The sequence below is a fragment of the Lepisma saccharinum genome, chromosome 22, assembly GCF_977018435.1.
Source record: "Lepisma saccharinum chromosome 22, izLepSacc3.1, whole genome shotgun sequence".
Lineage (NCBI taxonomy): Eukaryota > Metazoa > Arthropoda > Insecta > Zygentoma > Lepismatidae > Lepisma > Lepisma saccharinum.
In genome coordinates this window covers 4,503,941-4,521,807 of record NC_139250.1, presented here as the reverse complement: position 1 = coordinate 4,521,807, position 17,867 = coordinate 4,503,941, and the positions used below count along the sequence as shown (strand labels likewise).

General features: G+C 39.4%; 1 protein-coding gene across 4 annotated transcripts in view; it reads right to left on the bottom strand.

Moving 5' to 3' along the window:
- The window catches only part of LOC146004568 (putative Na(+)/H(+) antiporter nhx-9), a 334,088-nt gene extending 317,649 nt beyond the window's left edge, over positions 1-16,439 (bottom strand). For all 4 annotated transcript variants that reach the window (XM_083143438.1, XM_083143439.1, XM_083143440.1 and 1 more), the window contains exon 1: positions 15,715-16,439. In XM_083143438.1, the coding sequence (XP_082999564.1) occupies positions 15,715-16,099 (385 nt within the window). In that variant the 5' untranslated portion in view covers positions 16,100-16,439. The remainder of the gene's footprint in view (positions 1-15,714) is intronic.
- Positions 16,440-17,867: the final 1,428 nt, after the last annotated feature.

Here is a 17,867-nt window from a genome sequence, read left to right as displayed (position 1 = left end):
GATTGTTAGTATCAAATAAAGATAGACCCAATGATGTTCTTATTAGAATCAATCTTACAATGATTGATTCCCATACCTATTAATGGAAAACATTCAACTGGCGGAATATGTACAGTGGGATCCATTAGTATTACCGTGCAAATTGTCCATGACTATTTTCATAAATTTTTCTCTTACATTCTATGTGTTTTTAAGCGATGGATTTTTATATATGCTGGTGCAGAATTTGTCGACAGCTTGTTTTGAATTTTCCTTTAATTCTTGAAGCTCTTATTGGGTCAAATAAAGTGCACGAACATGGTGATGGACAATTTGCACGGTAATACTCATGGATCCCACTGTACATATATGGATCCATGTTTTCTCAGAACTAGAGATCACTACTCTTACGTGGCCATGACACTGCTTTCATCATCCACGCCATAGCGGGCCTGTCTTTCTTAATTTACGTCGCTTTTCTTCCTATTGAGGCGACTATGAGGATGAAAGATGACGAAAGTTTGATTTTCGTCCATTTTATGCCCAGATAGGGTAATAACATCTGCGCCTAGTGAGATCCTAACCCCGTGTAATGTGCTTCCTCCGGGAATCGAACAAGGGACCAATTGATTAGGCGCCATAAATTTATGCAAGGGGTGGGGTCAGGCCATTGACAAGACATGAATAGTATATATGAATTGTACCTTTCCTGGCGACGTGATTCGAACGGGTGTTCTTGGGTTACCAGCCGATTTAAGATAGATGGTAACTCGAGAACACCTTTTTGAATAGTATAAATAATAACAATACTTATAATTATGTTATTGTCCATGATTATGCTCGTTTTTATACAATGATAACTATTATAAACTAACAGAAATAAACCAATATTATAAAAATATTATTATTATTATATCCTTGGTAGTTTGTCATACTCTTCCATTAAACCTCAAGTGACCACAAACCTTGTCATTTGACATAATATATTGACCCCAGCAACACATAAAAAGTGCATCATTTTTGGTGCATCAAAATACCCACAGAAATGCATGAAAGGGTACTTTTTCCCAGCTGTTGTTCGGTGTGATGTTCTAAAATGCATCACTTAGGATCAGACGCGACCATTTTAAAGAAACCAAAATTACACGTTTAAGTTCCTTTCGTGGAACCAAAGAAACTTTCAACAGGTAGGACAAGGACTTCCTCTGCTTATTGGCACGTGTGCTTTAATCCTTTACACCTTGTGTAAAACAAGGTGCGTGAACATGGTAATTGGACACTTATGTTGGCACACTAGTGTAAGTCGCCTCTGTGGTCGAGCGCGCTTTGCCAAAGAAGGTCCCAAGCAGGATTGTTAAAGGTCCAGAAATTTTAAATAAATTCGATTCCGGTCCAGGAGAGAAACTCAGCAAGCGTAAATGAATTCTGGACCGTAAAGAACATTTTTATCTGTAAACTATTTCAATTCGGTCCAGGAACCTTCTTCTCTGGATCAATTTAAATCCGGTCCAGGAACCTCTTTTCCGGGTCAATTTAAATCCGGTCCAAGTTCCATATTGAAACGAAACAATACGCAACTTGGTCCGAATTTAAATTGTGCGAGGAAAAATATTCCGGTCCTGTTACGGAGCCCATTGGACCTTTTAACAACCCTGGTTCCAAGTTCCGGCCTGGGTGCTTCATCATCTTCATCGTCGTGATTGCCAAAAGAGGCGGAAACCTAAGAAAAATTATACTCGGGTACTCTTTCGAAGACCACATCAAAGGAACCAAAATTCACCGTAAAAACGTTGGCTGAAGAAATAACGGTCGAAAACCGTCAATTTTCTTTGCCATCAAACTGCCGTAAAAATGACCATCACAGTTTCTCAAATATTAACATTAACATTACCCTTATTAATGTAATTTTATTGATTTACTTTTTAAAAATATATTTGTCGTGCACACAACTGCAATTTATAATCATTTTCTATCTTGATGCATCATGAAATACTGAAAATTAGGTAAAAAAAAAGAAGCGGTCGCCACCAGTTTTTGTAAATTTAGACGCAGACTGCTACTTTTTAACGGCAGAATAGTGTAAATTCTATCTTAACTTCCAGTGTGTGGTCGACACTGACCACAGACACAGAAGTGCTCTTCGGTTTCATTAAGAACAAAACTCCCCCAACCCAGGGGCGTATATTCCGGGCTAGCAAGGCTATCTGCAAAGCCTGAAGCCTAGAAAGTAAAATACTGAAGAAAAATCGATTAGAAACTGTGTGAATTAAGCTGGTTTCAAAGAGAAGATAATGGCGATTCTGAAGATGTCAACCTGAATACTTAAAGAGTTGGCAACCTGAATTCTTAGGAGTTGGCAACCTGATTTTTTATAAGTTTGCAACCTGAATTTTTATAAGTTTGCAACCTGACTACTGTTGACGTTGAAGACGTGAAGAATGAGTATAGCGTTCTCCCTTCGTCCATAGCCTAGAACCAGGTGTCGTAGTGAGCTAGTCTAGGTCTTAGACTCAGCATACGCCAGTGCCCCAACCCTACGTACAGTCACCGGCAAAAAAATGGGACATCCAGATCCTGAAATACTCGCTTTACTGCAAAGCGTTATGTGGGTTGCCTAACTCTACAGGATAAGTGGATTTCAATAGCAACTTCTACCACCGCCGTACAGTTAGGTAACACACCTAACGTCTTGCAGGGAAACGAACATTTCAGGATCTAGTTGTCCCCATTTTTATTGCCACTGAGTGTACCTCCATTGATTTATCAACACATGCCTACCTAAGTCTTCACATTTCCCTAACTTCTTTTTAAAAGCTTCATTAACTGTTATTTTGGGAGGAAAATTGTCTTTGCAACCCCAAAAATATACTTAACAACCCTTAGTAAAAAAAAAAAAAAAAAAAATTGAGCGAGATTTCCGGAGGAGGGGGAGGAATACGGTCCGGGGTCTCTCGTGGAGAAAATGCTTTGAGAAGGAGCAGAGAATGAAAAGCTAAACGAGATTATAGAAAGGTGGTAAATAATAATATTAACAAAGTACTAACCATCTGACATAACTTGGCCTATAACAAATCAGAAATTGCAAATAAGGGAGTCTCAGGATTTTGTTAGCCCAGGGCCTCCACACATTGGCGGCGACTAGGGAGGGCGTGGGGGGTAGTTGCCCCACTACTTTTTGCCCCGCACTATAGCCTCTTAACAAAGCCTAGTCTACCAAGACAAAGGCCGTGTCCGAAAGGTGCAAGACCGTACTTGAAACGAGCATCCTCCGAGTATGGTCTTGGAGTCCGGTCTTCAAGTCGTGGGCTGGAAGTGAAAGTCTTTCGAATTGCACTTCGACTGCAGCGCCAAATACGATCAGTAGATAGAACTGAGGACACGTTGTTTTCCTCACCATTTAAACACTTGTTTTTAACCATAGAATTCACATAGCATTTTCAAATGTTCGTACACATACATTTCCACACATTAGAAGAACTTTAACCAACAACTTGCTGACCCATAACGCATATTGAACCCGTTTCTATCTCCGCGATTTAAAACAAATGAACAACGAGTGGGATATCACGTGACCTAGTCACCAAGCATCTGCGCTGAGAGCTGCGTACTTGCGTGCTTCTGTTCTTGGCGCTTTCGAACTGTACTAGGTGACGTCACTACCGTCAAAACCATACTTCAAGTATGTACATTGCACCTTTTGGACAGAGCCAAAGTAAACTGTTCTCCCCCTCCCCCACATTTTGCACCCAATCACCGCCACTGCCTGCACATACATAAATCCGGGCACTGACAATTGACAAACCTGAGCAACATCTCCATGAAGAATTGTAAGTACAGTCGGGCTGCAAATTGTCCATCATCATAAATTCATTCACTTAATTTTACACAAGCTACATTAAGAACTGAGAAAAACATCACCAACAAACTATGGACGACTACATCAGCATCGGTACAATTCCATTGCTTAAAAATACTTATGATATGCGAGGGCAATTAGTGAAAATAGTGAGGAAAAATTTGTCTTGCAGTCGGCCGCTGAATGGATCTACCTTCATTACGATTGCAACAGTGTGTGAGTAAGAAAGCACTGGAAACATTATGTTTCCTTCACAGTTCACAACAATCCTTTTCAACTTCATAAACGCCTTCGCTATCAATAATTCATAACGGAAAGTTACAGAACAAAATGTCCTGCCATGCAGTCAATAACAAGCACAACCTTCCTGCTAACGACCTCTATGCTGCACACGATATATTTTCAACGAAGATAATGGGGATATGTATGTGATATGTAAATACAGTGCGTTTCAAAAGTCGCGAAAGCCAAACTTTGATCGTCTGTAACATGAAAAGCGTAAGAGATATTTACACCTGGTTTTCTGCGTTATAAAGCCTCATCCATTGATATATTTTTCAAGGCTTATCAGTTTACTCCCTACAGAAAAATCTATAAATTAATAACTGGAGGAAGGTAGCATTAATTTTGTTTTTCCAGAAATGCACTTTTCCGTGAGAAAAAAATATTAAAAAAGTATCGAAGGGTCATAATTAGAAGTATGATATCAATGTGGGTCATGTGCAGCTTTGGATGGCTTTCGGACAGGCGACTATATACAGTGCGTCCATTTCGATCTTCAGCCGAGAGATCGGGAGAAGCGTGGCGGCCGGCGCTGGCGGAGATGCCGACATTTGCGGCCTGTAACGCCCGCTTATTTTTATGGACATATGCAGATATTTCTATAAATATTGCAAAACAAGCACTAACCTGTGTTATAATTTACCATCTGTAATTCATCCAAGTTCTGCCCTTATATACACAAAAAAATACGCTTTAAAAAACAATGTAAAGAGCCACAGATAATAAACATTTTAATCATGTTTTGACCAGTAACGTCCTGCTTAAGTTTATATCCTTGAAAGAGTTTTGTGTCGATGGGGATCGTTTGGAGGTTTCGAATGTGCAACACTGTATCAAGATTACGCTGTAGACGAAACCGTTAAAAGTCAATGGTGTTCGTGAGCTTCCTTGCAATCCGAAATCTCCGAGCTCGAGTTTTTTGTTCCTTCGCGACAGAGCTGTGAATATAGTGGCGAGCAGATGTAAACCAAGAGCGTGTTAATTTCGTACTGTGCGCAAGAGTGTTATTATTGGTTACTTGCCGTTACTTGTTTGTGTTATTGCAGTGTGTATGTGTTTTGTGTCAGTAAGAGGATTGGAATACCAGCCGCAAGGTTCACGTTACGAGGGGGGCTGATAAGTTCTCGGCCCGACCTAGAAGGACTTTAGCTACAGGCACGAAAGTTTCAGGCTATTCAACGTATTCTCCCCGAAAGTCTACACACTTGGCACTTGGTGGATATCAGTTTGAACAACTCTTATAACTCAGGTTAGTGCTCGTTTTGCAATATTTATATAAATGTCTGCATATGTCCATAAAAATAAGCGGGCACTACAGGCCGCAAATGTCGGTATCTCCGTCAGCGCCGCCCGCCACGCTTCTCCCGATCTCTCGGCTGAAGATCGAAATGGACGCACGGTAGTTTAAATGAAAAAGTGCCATTCTAGGGGCATATTATCTTAGCTGGCAACACTAGCAGGTTGACATTTTGTCAACAGACGCAAGTAACATGGCCATACATTTACATGAAAAATGAATGTAAAAAAAATAATTTCACAATCAGAAATTCTGAAATAAAATCAGGATAAACTAAGTTAATCCACTGGTGGCAACAACTGTTATTATTGTGCAGCGTGGTTGCACACCTTCAGAGTAAAGTTTCGTGCTCTGAGCGTTCGTAACGTCGATGCTAAACAGGAAAACGTTGCTGAGAAAATATTTTTTCCCACCTTAATGAACTTTATATGCAGTGAGGTTAAATCACTGATTAAAAAAAACACGATTTAAATTTAAAAAGCTTGAAATTTTACATGGCTTGACAAAAATATCGTGTGAGCAGTGGCGGTGATCGGGGGGGGGGGGGGTTGACCCCCGCACTATGGCCTCTTAATGCTAAGCCTTGTCTAACAAGAAAAATTGAACTGTACTTGTCCCTCCCCCCTCCCGCTCCAGTTTTGGCAATTAATCGTCGCTACTGCGTGTGAGTATTTCAATTTCTTGCAAAGTGGAAAATTCAATCACGTGCACTGAACCAGCGACAAACTGTAATGTAGCCACGCAATGCAATCAGTCTTGTTCAATAGAAAGGATTAAGGGATTTCTCGACCAAGATTATTACCATCATTAAGGGAATGCAGGCGGCAGATAAGGCACTTAATGAGGTGCATCATTCATTACAACAGAAACAGATCTGACAGCACGCAATCGGAAAACATAATTAATTCGCAGGCGCCTTAAGATGACCTTTTCTTGTAGCCGCATCCTGTAAGCTTTTAGCCAGTTGTCACTAATCCCGTGTTGCCTTTTTAGCGCCGCTTTGCGAGAAAATGCTTGGATCAAGACCACGTGACCATAAAGTTCATATCTCCGAAACAACTATTGATAAATTAATTCGTTTTATTTTTGCATACTTGAGTTTGTCACGTTCATTTGGCATTTCTGGACGTCTAGGTTGGTTATACATAACTAGAGCCGGATAATTACACATTTTGCATATTGCATATGCAAATGCATATTTAAGGATTTATAACTAAAAATGCATATTTGTACGAAAATAAGTTGATGTGCATATTTTTGTACCCACAACCAACACCGAGCATATACTGTATTTATATTTCATCTTTTCGCTTCTCTTCTCTGTCTTTATTTTTTCCTTTATGAAATGTGGCAAGTATGTCATTCTCACCTCAACCATCGATTAAGCTGGCAACGCCGCGTGTAAGTGTCTTATCGCAAATGGACAACGTGTGGATGATCTGGAACTTGATGTGTCTAACTTTGTTGCCTAAAATACAGTCCACTTGTATCTTGCGAAGTGCAACGTGTGTTTCTGAATATAAGACTATTCTAGCTGAAAACAGGAGTTTCAAGTTCGAAAATTTGAGACATGTTGTCATCAAATGCAATCATGATCTTGATCTGTAGTGTATTGTGTTTTATTTAACGCAGGACCATATTAATTGAAAACAATCTGTGTAGCGAATGAACATTCAGAATAATGCATAGTATTCATTGCCTGGCATGAAATCTTTCATAATTTATTATATTTATTTATTTCTTGTTTTGGATGGCGAAGTTAAGGCACAAGCCTTTTCTTCCACTTAACCATTTTATAAATTGATTTTTATAGCTAACTGCATGTGCAATATATAAAACTAAAAACATTAAGATACCAAGAATGAAATATATAAAAAGTAAGAACATTAAGATACCAAAAAAGAAAAACACAAGAATAAATAAAAGAAAAAGACGCAAAAAAACATAAAAAAATAAAAACAGAAAAATACATACACACTAAGTAAAAAAAATACACGTAAAACATAAACACACACACAACAAACATAGTCATAATTACAGAAAAAGTCGGTGGGTGTTGGTCCTACAAGTTTACACGAAGGTTTAATTTTATTTCTCTGTTTTCAGTACTAGTAAGTTGACTCCAGAAGATGATTTGTTAATTTTGATTTGAATTGGCCGAGAGAAGAAGAGTTTCTTATGTCATTGGGGATAGGCTATACAGCATTTATAAATTAAAAAGGTTTTTAAAGTACATATTTTACACTTTTTAGTGCATATTTTGCGTTTTTTTAGTGCATAACTATCAGAGCCCTAGTTATAATCATGTGGTAATAAATCACTGGCGAAGGCAGGTTAAGCAACAGCCCTTCCAGAAATTTTGAGAAAATCAATTTTTTCAAATGAAAACCGTAAATAACTCGGGGAAAAACAAACTGTCAAATGCAAACACCGTTTAAAGTGACCGCTGGTTACCATTTCTGTCTTTGAGCAACATTCAATCAAATCTTACAAATGGTAATTACGAAACATTTCATTGTGTATCCCTACTGCCCCGCCTAGAACGCACCATTTAAATTCCAGCCCTCGAAAATAAATCCTGCGTACGCTAATGACTGGAATGTGAAACATAACATGTGAACAAGAATTATCTCCAGATAAGTACGTCTAGGACTGCAAAATAATAATAATATTAATTACAATAATATGGTCAGGCCCGGGTTTTCGTTCGCCAGGAAGTGAAAATTGACATCCCACATGCCCAATCAACGCAGTAAGAAGAATGAAGGAAAAAAGGAATTATATGCAAAAAAATTCTCCTTCAGTCAGTCACTGTGGCGCCACCACATTGAACCAAAGCGAATACACAGATTCTGAGATGTAGCACAGTTATGCACCTACAATCATGCAGTCAAGTTGAAAAGGTATTAGTTCATCATAGTTAAGTTTGGCAGAGCCTCATTAGCCTGCAACAACTGTAATGAAGAAATGACGTAATCTGTATTGTGTTCTGGAAATTTTATTCAATTCAGGACAGAATGGCTACTATCTTACGAGTACAAATGTCAGCTTTTTTAAACCTTGCCGTAAATTCGTCTAGAGTGATTGCACAGAACACCATTCAATCGGAATTTGTGCGTTGCTTCCAAGAATTAGTTTAACTTTTTCTCCTATTTCAAAGTGAGGAATTCTGTAATAAGTTTGCATAGCTTGTAAATTATAGAATACCATGCTGTATAAATTACATAGACTATTACGATTTATTGAGCATTAAACCTAACGTCAACACCCTCGGCATTAGCTGGTAAGCGAACTCACAATATGCCGACGACACATAAATTGTCGACAATCGGTTTATGTACTGCCACTAACACAATTCATGTTGCCTTCTTTTCAGTTTCCCGGCATGCGAGTGCAAATTGACAATGCACACAGGCTTTCGTTTACGACCACTTCGAAGGCTAATTGTGTTAACTCCAGCATTCACAACGCCACGAAGTTTAACCCGAGCGGATCTCCTTAGAAGAAAGTGTTTCTATGTGAGAACATGCAATGGCTTGGCTGTTCTCTTAACTCGCACAATGTAGCAAGCAACCATTCTGAATCTCAGCGTTCAACAGCATTGTTTCTGCGATAGCTGAATCATTATACAGTACATGGAAGTGCAAGTAAAGAAAAATAGAAGTTTGATAATTTCAAATTTTCCGGCAATGAAAAGAGTTGGCGAGAATTCGTCACTGCTGAACAGTCACATACACAGAGAATTATAATAATAATAATAATAATAATAAAAATAAACAGAGTATAGTAGAGCTTAGAATCTTTCCACTCGGAAAACAGATGCATTCTTTTAGAAAGGTATTGTATTTGGAACACTTAAAAATGTATCGAAATCTTACGAAAAGCGCAGTACTCCATTAAAAACTATTCTACATACGAGCAGTCCAATGAATGAAAATACTGAACATCCACCGACTATTAATTCATTTACAGAATTACATCATGTCATGAAATACAAGTTTATATGTACGTGAAAAAAATAAAATTGCATCTCGATCAAACAAACTGACACGTAATTATGGTAGAAATAATGAACGAATATGATAAAAGTTAATAATAATAAAGTTTGATGCTGAAACCAAATTTGTGTAGTGAAATATAACGTGCCTTGCCTGCCGAGGACACTGAGTGGTTCCGGTTCGAGTCCTGACCTAGGAATCAATGTTTCTTTCTGAGCGCCCCTTCGTCAATTCCACGTAACTTGCCACTCGTATCATCGTCGCGGTTGGGCTCAAGTAAAAAAAAGCGACGTGAAACAAGAAAAGAAAATAATGAAAGTGATATACTAATTTAGAAATTTCAATTTTTACGGTAGCGAGTGTTTCAGGTTGAAAACTTAGATCTTTATTTCAGATGTCTTATACAGACCATGCGTATAATTATTTGTCCATAAGCCTAGCAGCCACCTATTATAACTTTCTTTAGATTTTGGTTAATTTTTATCGGCTTTCTACCTCTTGAATTAATCGCGACGATGAGGATGAATGATGTACATGGACGTCCGCACGATTTTTTCCAGGGAGGGGCAAGGAAGATATTTTTTCTTTGGGGGCAAACAAGGCACATTTTCCCAAAATATAGTGTTGTTCCCTAAAAAAAATTGCTTAAATTTGAATTTATGGTGTTCATGCAATAATTATATTATTGTGGCTAAAATGAAATTATATGGGTGAAATACATTGTTTTTGGTTGACTTTCATTTTCAGGGAGGGTCACGCCCCTTCCCCCTTTCCGGACGCCCATGTCGATGTATACTCTGTCCCGGGTTTCTCTGGAGAGAGCGAACAAAAGCATGTCTCTGCGCAAGTAGTGACTTGAGAGGGCTCGATCAATGAACAAGTGCGAGGGAACTGGATTGTGTGGAGGGCGGGGGTGGGGGGAAGCGACTACAGTTACCAGCTTTTACAGCAGTGCACTGCTTTGCTTCTGTCCGCCCAATCGTTTCCTCCCCTTCTCTACCGCAATGCGCGGCCTTGCTCCAGAGATTCCCTGGATAGAGTATAGTCGTGTCTTAACCAGTGTTCGAACCTGGTTCCCTGGCTGTGTAGCGGACCACGCTGACCACTCCGCTATGGAGGCGGACATCCACTCAACTGACACCGGTGATGCGGTGCTGGAAAGTTGATGGTCCGTTAAAAAAAAAAAGGTTGGGGAATTTCCTTACAAGTTTTACTAGTCCAAGGTTTTTAGAATCTCGACTGCTTCAAGCCACTTCGTGGAAGCCCACCGACAAGCTTCTTCATTGATCTAATCATCATTCATTCATCCCCGGGGAATTCCGAGTCGACTTCGAGCGGAGTGAGTCACTCACAGCTGTGTTTTCTCGTAAGTTATTTTCGGGGAGGAAGAACAACACCTGTATGAGAGCCAAGCTTCGCCTTGTCAAAACATAAGTGCGCAGGTGCACTCTTGGCCAAAGCTAATCCGTTTTAATACATAGTGATCGAGCATTGCAGTTGAGTCACTGTGAGGTCACTGGAACGACCTAATCAATTTCAGCCAAGGACAGATATTGCACTTTTCACTTGCTGCCCTCTGGGGTGGGATCGTCGCGTTTGTGTTGACACTCCTAACTCATTTTTATTGTTTTTACTACTTTAAGTGCGTGGGCAGTACCACACCTTTTTTATTTTCTCTGTTCCAGATACGTTAGACATGTTTTCCTGGTGTTTCGTCTGTTAGGGATGCTTCTAGCGTTGATACGGGTGCTAGGCAGTGCGGAGCCGTTATTTCGTCAACTCCCATGGTCTAGCGGTTAACGTAACGAGCAAGTCTTCATTGCTTCTCTTTTGTTTCTTATCAGGCCTATTCTTTTGTCCGAGACAGGCGATATGCAATAACTTAAAATCGCTCCACGATCGAGTTGAAAATGATATGGGTACAAGGTTATATACAGAGTGGTCAGAAAGTGGGCGTATCCCCCCTTTATTTTCGACACTACGATGGTTATGTTGAATGCTTGATATGGACATGATGATTTAAGAGTTCGGAACATCGAAATGGAGACAGTCATTTTCATAGCACATCCGAATGGTTGTAAAGTTGGCCATATCGAACTGGCTACAATTTGTGCTATGAGAAGAAATTCTGTCCCGCCCTCTGTATACTATGCTATAATAAGCGCAATTAAAATGAAATTGAATAGCCGAACATACACAATGATTTGTTTCGAGCTTTTGTTTAATATATTCGTCTACGTTTTACACTTCGTGCATTGAGCAATGAAAATTTAAAAGAAAAAGTATTATAAATCCTGTACAGAAATTAAATGTACATTTTGCTTCCCTCCAGATGGATGTACGAAAGTAAGATTGTGACCAACTTTCATAATCACACGGCATTCATGATTCTTAAAGACTTCCTTGTTTCAGAGTTAGGTACAGATAACAAAAACATGTTTAGTTTGCCGATCTAGCATTGTAAGTTTCATTTTCAAGCCAAAGGTTAAGACGAATCGCGCTTAATGTGCATTTCTAACATGTAATACAAACTTTATGACTGAAATAACAATTTCATTGGTATGTTGCCATTTACAATATTATGGCTATGACAGTTGTTTCCCACGAGAATAATACTCTAAGGGTTAATGATTGCTAATGTATTTTTCCTACTTACTGGATCAACAGAAGAACTCTTTCATTTTCTGAGTGTACGCCTATATGTGTTTCTTGTAATTGCATTCACTTGTCTTGCAACACTACTACGCAACTTTTGAAATTTGTGTACAGTGGGATCCATGAGTTTACCTTGCAAATTGTCCATCACGTTGTTCGTGCACTTTATTTGACCCAATAAGAGCTTCAAGAATTAAAAGTAAACTCAAAACAAGCTGTTGACAACTTCTGCACCAACATACATAAAATTCTATCGCTTAAAAACACATAGGATGTAAAAGAAAAATTAATGAAAATAATCATGGACAATTTGCAAGGTAATACTCATGGATCCCACTGTACATACTAGAACTAGCTTTATTTTATTATTTTTTTTCAGTCATTGAGTTATGCACCAGTTACATTCCCCCCCCCCCCAAATTTTAAAACTTTGTTACATTTTAATAATACATTATTTTTTTCATTTCTAATACAGTTGATATGGATGTTTTTTCTTAGGCCGCGGTGGCTCAGTCGGTAACGCGTCTGACTACCATGCTAAAGGTCCCGGGTTCGATCCCCGGCCGGTTCAAATCCGGGAACTTTTTTAACGATTGAAGCGGCCCCGGCGCCCGCCCAGCGTCGAATAACATGGGTACCTGGGGGAAACCCTGGGGGGTAAAGGCGGTCAGGGGCGTGATGCTGATCACATCACCCCCACTCACGACCGGATCAAGAAAGTGTGGGGCGTTACCCCCACACCCCCTATACGCCTTCATGGCGTGGTGCTATGCACAGGGGAACACTTTACCTTTACCTTTATGGATGTTTTTCCTCCCGGATGTGCTGGCAAGGTGTATGGCCCACTGTGTCCTGTTTCATTTAAGTCTATTTATGAAACGGATTTGCATGGAGATTCAAATATGATATTGTCGGATGTTCCACCAAATATGGATGGACAGCACGGTGATGTTACAAACTTCCTAGTACGTAATTCTGTTTGGATTGGGACAAGGGTGTAATTTTAGTTGAAATCTAAGGGTTATTAATTGGTTTCTTGAAAATTTAATGTGTTTATACCAAGTGAATAATATTTCCCCCTTAAGACTCTCCTGTAGTTGACCACTGTTTGCGTCAACTTTCCAATAATACTCTTTGGCAGTAAGTTACTAGCACGTTTACAGAAAATTGTACATGAAGCAATCGGCGAATTGAATGTTCAGCCGAATAATGCCTCTTTTTATGTTGTTTCCTTATATGGATGGATGCATGCATGCCCAGGAGTCTAGATAAAAGAAAATGTCAAAACTTACGTCGGTTAGTTGGTGAAACATAATTTTTATGTTGACAATGTACGTACCAGTCTGCGTAGTAAGCATCTAGCCTATTATAAATCCCGGAGAATGTAAAACTGAGTGTCTGTGGCAATCATTTATCCTTCTGAGATTGTTTTCCTGTACAATAAAACTTGCCAAATAGCAAATACCTCTGCTGTACATATGAATTCAGTTTCTGGTGGGACAACTTTGTATTCCATATTGTTATTGCAATGTATTGCTGTTCCAGTGTTGCCAGCAAAATTTCATATCTCTTTTTTCTTCTGTCGTAGTTTGTTACCCATAATCCCTGGTTAACAAGATGGATACATACAGGGAAGTCGATTACTGAATGTCCAGATATTGGCACTTTTGACTTTTCAATTACTGTTATTCATAAAGAGACTTTATCCCCGAAATATATCGAGAAAATTAAACTTATCTCCAGAGTTATCGATTTCTGACACAGCTCTGTTGGTTTCAATCAATGCCCAAAAAAATGCTATTGCAACCGCACCACCCACTAAATACATTTATTCTGATTTCGTTACCTCTATTCCACGAAAGAAATATACTATTTAAGGTCCGAAAGAAAAGTTGCAAATCAGCGGTGCCCTTGTAAATCGGTCCCGTGCGCTGTAACCCACGCACGACACGGCCATGACCTACTGAAGTCCTTTCAGCTTGGTACTGAACCAAGTGACAGAACATATAAATTCTGAGAATGTTCCACTAACTGGCCTGGTGTGATAATTGGCTGCGATGTGCGAGAATATTTCTTATGTTTCTGCTAATAAATTAACCAGATAACGACTATTTCTTGCAAGCTTCGGGACGCAACAAAATGCATGGAATTGATTTCGACGTCGGTGACTATTTACAGAGGAAAAACTACACGAAGCTATTAATATTCTCTGTAAAAGAAAATGCAATTAAGAGGAAGGATTCACACAGAGATGTGAAAAAGTAGGAAATTTACAGTTTTCGATGTAATCACCGATAATTTTTGGATCGATTCCGATATACGTGATTATTTGTGTATTACAAATATCATTAGATATTAGGCACTGGCCCAAAATCAGTTTTCACCGTTAGGAGATTAGATTGATTGATTTGGTGTTTTAAGTCCACTTTATGCACAGTAAGGCTAATCGGGACTGGACCTACAGTTTAAAGTGGGATCCGAACCACTTGTGCCTCCACCGGGAATCGAACCTGGGACCCCTTGATCACAAGGCAAGGACGCTACCACTGCGCCATCGGGGAGGCCCGTTAGGAGATTAGAAATCATTACAAGAAAACATAACTTCCAATCTACATCTGTTAGGGTTTTCCTACAGAAGAACAGAACAGTATCGTACTGTGTTGAACTTGACAAAACTAGGCAGAAAGTAACAGAATTTTGAAAGTGAGAAATTGAACATCAGAATTAGAATTTGTCACATCTCTGGATTCACCTGCATACTTGTTTTTCGAAAGAGGAAGCGTAATTTGTTTACGAACAAGTAAAAGCGAGTGCGATAACTTCTACAGCTGTACAAGCAGACAACCGTATCAACATAACCAACAAGAGTGCTACATACGGGACACTCGTAAATCTCCCGCCAAGCGTTAAGTAGATGTTTTTTATCTATTTACTGTCAAAAGGCTTTACAAGAATGCAGTATCAGTCAGTGGCGTACCCAAGGAAGCGGTAGGTGGGTTCATAACCCCTCCTTTGGCCGAGTACACACATTAAAAAAATAATTCGTAACCCTTCTTATGAATATTTTGGCCACGCCACTGGTGGCAGTAGTATTTTTAGTTAAATAATTTGCACATTATTATACGATCGATATTCACGATTAGTAATCGAAACAATTACTTGAATTTTTAATAGAAGTGTTTATTCGATACTTATATTTTATTTAGGTCGATTACAATATTTTATCTGAGCTCACCTCACACAAGAAATCATAAGATTCTTCACGAAGGTTTCGTGCAGAGCGTATTTGCACTGATATAAGCCGTCATTACAAGAAAACTTGCTGAAATCGGCTACCAACTTCCAGTGGTAATCAAATATGGATATTTAGCATTTTCCCCCTATTTTTAATCAATTTCCTGTGCCAAGTGGTTTTTGTTTATAAACATACAAACATTTTCATTAACTTTTCCGCGTTGGAAAGAATTATTGTGCTGTCAAGACAAATTTAGTGAATGTTATTAGATTTACTCTCTTTGTTTGCAATCATTTAATGCACTAACGCAAACCAGTGAAAGTACGTACAACCTGTCACCTCGCGTGGTAAACTGGGCTTCAAAAATAGACGCAAGGAAAGCAAGATACTTATCAAAACATTTCGTACTTACCGATTTTGGCTAGGCTGGAAAAGAAGATCCATAGTCCGATTATGAAGGGTGTCTCGACACGTTCAAATTCAACTGACGCCACCCGGTAACGCTCCACGACTTTTTCATGACCCTCCTCCCCATGTGCTTCGCAGTGATGTCCTTCTCCATGGGATGAAGCTGTTGTAGGGGCGGAATGATCTAGACTACTATCGTACACCTCTCCACCAGAACCAAGAGGTATTATGCTTGGATTTGTTCCAACTTTATAGTCAGTCGTGCTTCCACCTCCGCTTCCTGAGTCAGCTATTGCTGAGGTCAAACAAGCAATAAGAAAAGTCAACATCAACAAACATTCTGCGATTGATGACGTAGACTTTCTCCTTTGCCAGCATGTCGTTGCCATCACGTATCGTTGAAGTCACTTTCACGTTAAAAAAAAATAACAATAACCGTAAGGTATGGAGTTAAAACAACACACACTCGCACACACTGTAACGTTAGGCTTAAGCAACGTGCAAAATTCCCGTTCGCGAGTCTCTTTTTGTAGGCCTCCCGCAAAGTTTCACGATGGAGATTGTAGGTACATGATTTGCAGCATTCACAAGCCTGCTGTGAAGAGCAAATCCAACGATGGAAGCATATGTTGCACTCGATATAAAAGACTGAACGTCGTCGTAGGTGTTACAGTAATTTTCCTCGAAAGAATGTACCGTTACGTCGCACTGACGTCCTCAACGCGTCGTGCAGAGCGAACGACTGACAGCAGCTTCGGCCTGAAAGTTGAAACAGCTGATCATACGGGTCTGCCAAGCATGTCTCCGCGCTCACCTGAGCATGCGCGGGACTGTACCGCACCGTTACAAGCTTTTTCGATGATTTGTTTTGCATGTGCAAGGGCACAAAAAAAGACACCGGAGAAAATGAGATTTCATTGCAAATCTGCGGTGTGAAGGAGAGCCTTTTATGCAATAGACCAAGCTCCGTTACACTATTGATTTCGGAAGTTATGAACGCATAAAAAAGACAGTGCCTCGGGGAGAAATCTTGCAAGCATTGGCACCGGCAAAGACTAGTAGAGAGGTTCATTTCGAATTTTGATTGTCGATAACAGACATAAACTAGTGAAATGACATGATGTACAGTGTCTCTCAAAAGTTTTAGGACAACGACATTTTAAACTAGGCAACCCAATTTACACAAGGCGTTGGTGGGTTGCTGGTAGAGTTAGGCTCAATTTCAGGGTTGCCACATGCACAATAGATATTTGTGAAATACGCGAAAGAAATGAAAATAAGTATTTTTGTATAAAATTATTAAAAATATCAATATTATATCGCAAATGACGAATTTCTTTCTGAAAGAAAAGAAACTAAGCCAAGCGTCAGGTTAACCTTGAAGCAGGTTTTATGTATCAATCCGCGCGAGAACTGAGCTCAGAATCTTCCGTGCCAGTCTTTCCTCAACCGCCGAGCTGCTTACATCGGAGACACTGAGAAAATCTACAGTATTGCCAACCGCACAACACATCAAAACCCGCATGCATGTCAAGTGGATTGTATTTTTGCTTCTCTTTGTCTCCTGAAACATAACATTTTAAAAGTACTTTCTGCGCATATATTATTTAATAAATGTGTCATTAATATAAGAGCGAAACAACTTCTAAACATGAGAGCATGTGTGTATATTTCGAGCACGCAAAAATAAAAATAAACAAAGATAAAAGTAAACAACGATAGGCCCCTCTTGAATTTAATGACAAATTATTGTTTTTGGTTTAGAAAGAAATAGATTTATGAAAAACTTGGTTGCTTCGTTCGCAATACATCCGTTACTGTAAGACACACGCACTTCAAGTTGTACCACCAAAAAAGCATGATTTGTTATTGGTGATATATACAATCAGGTGCATTGTCTGTCTCTATTACTCTGGTTTCAATTTATGAATCACTTCACTAAACCAGGATTCAAATCTTGGTCTGTCTATTTGTTGCTGATAATCACCCTTCCCTTTCTTTGCGCGGAACAGTAAATATGCGCCTTCAACAAAGCTTTCATTGCCGCCAGTGGGTGAAACAATAAGCCTCCCCCTTCCCCTCATCGTCGGTTTCTTCAGCCCTGGCGGTGGTTTTGCATGGTGGTATCCTTCCATGGTTTATTCCCCCTTCCCCCAC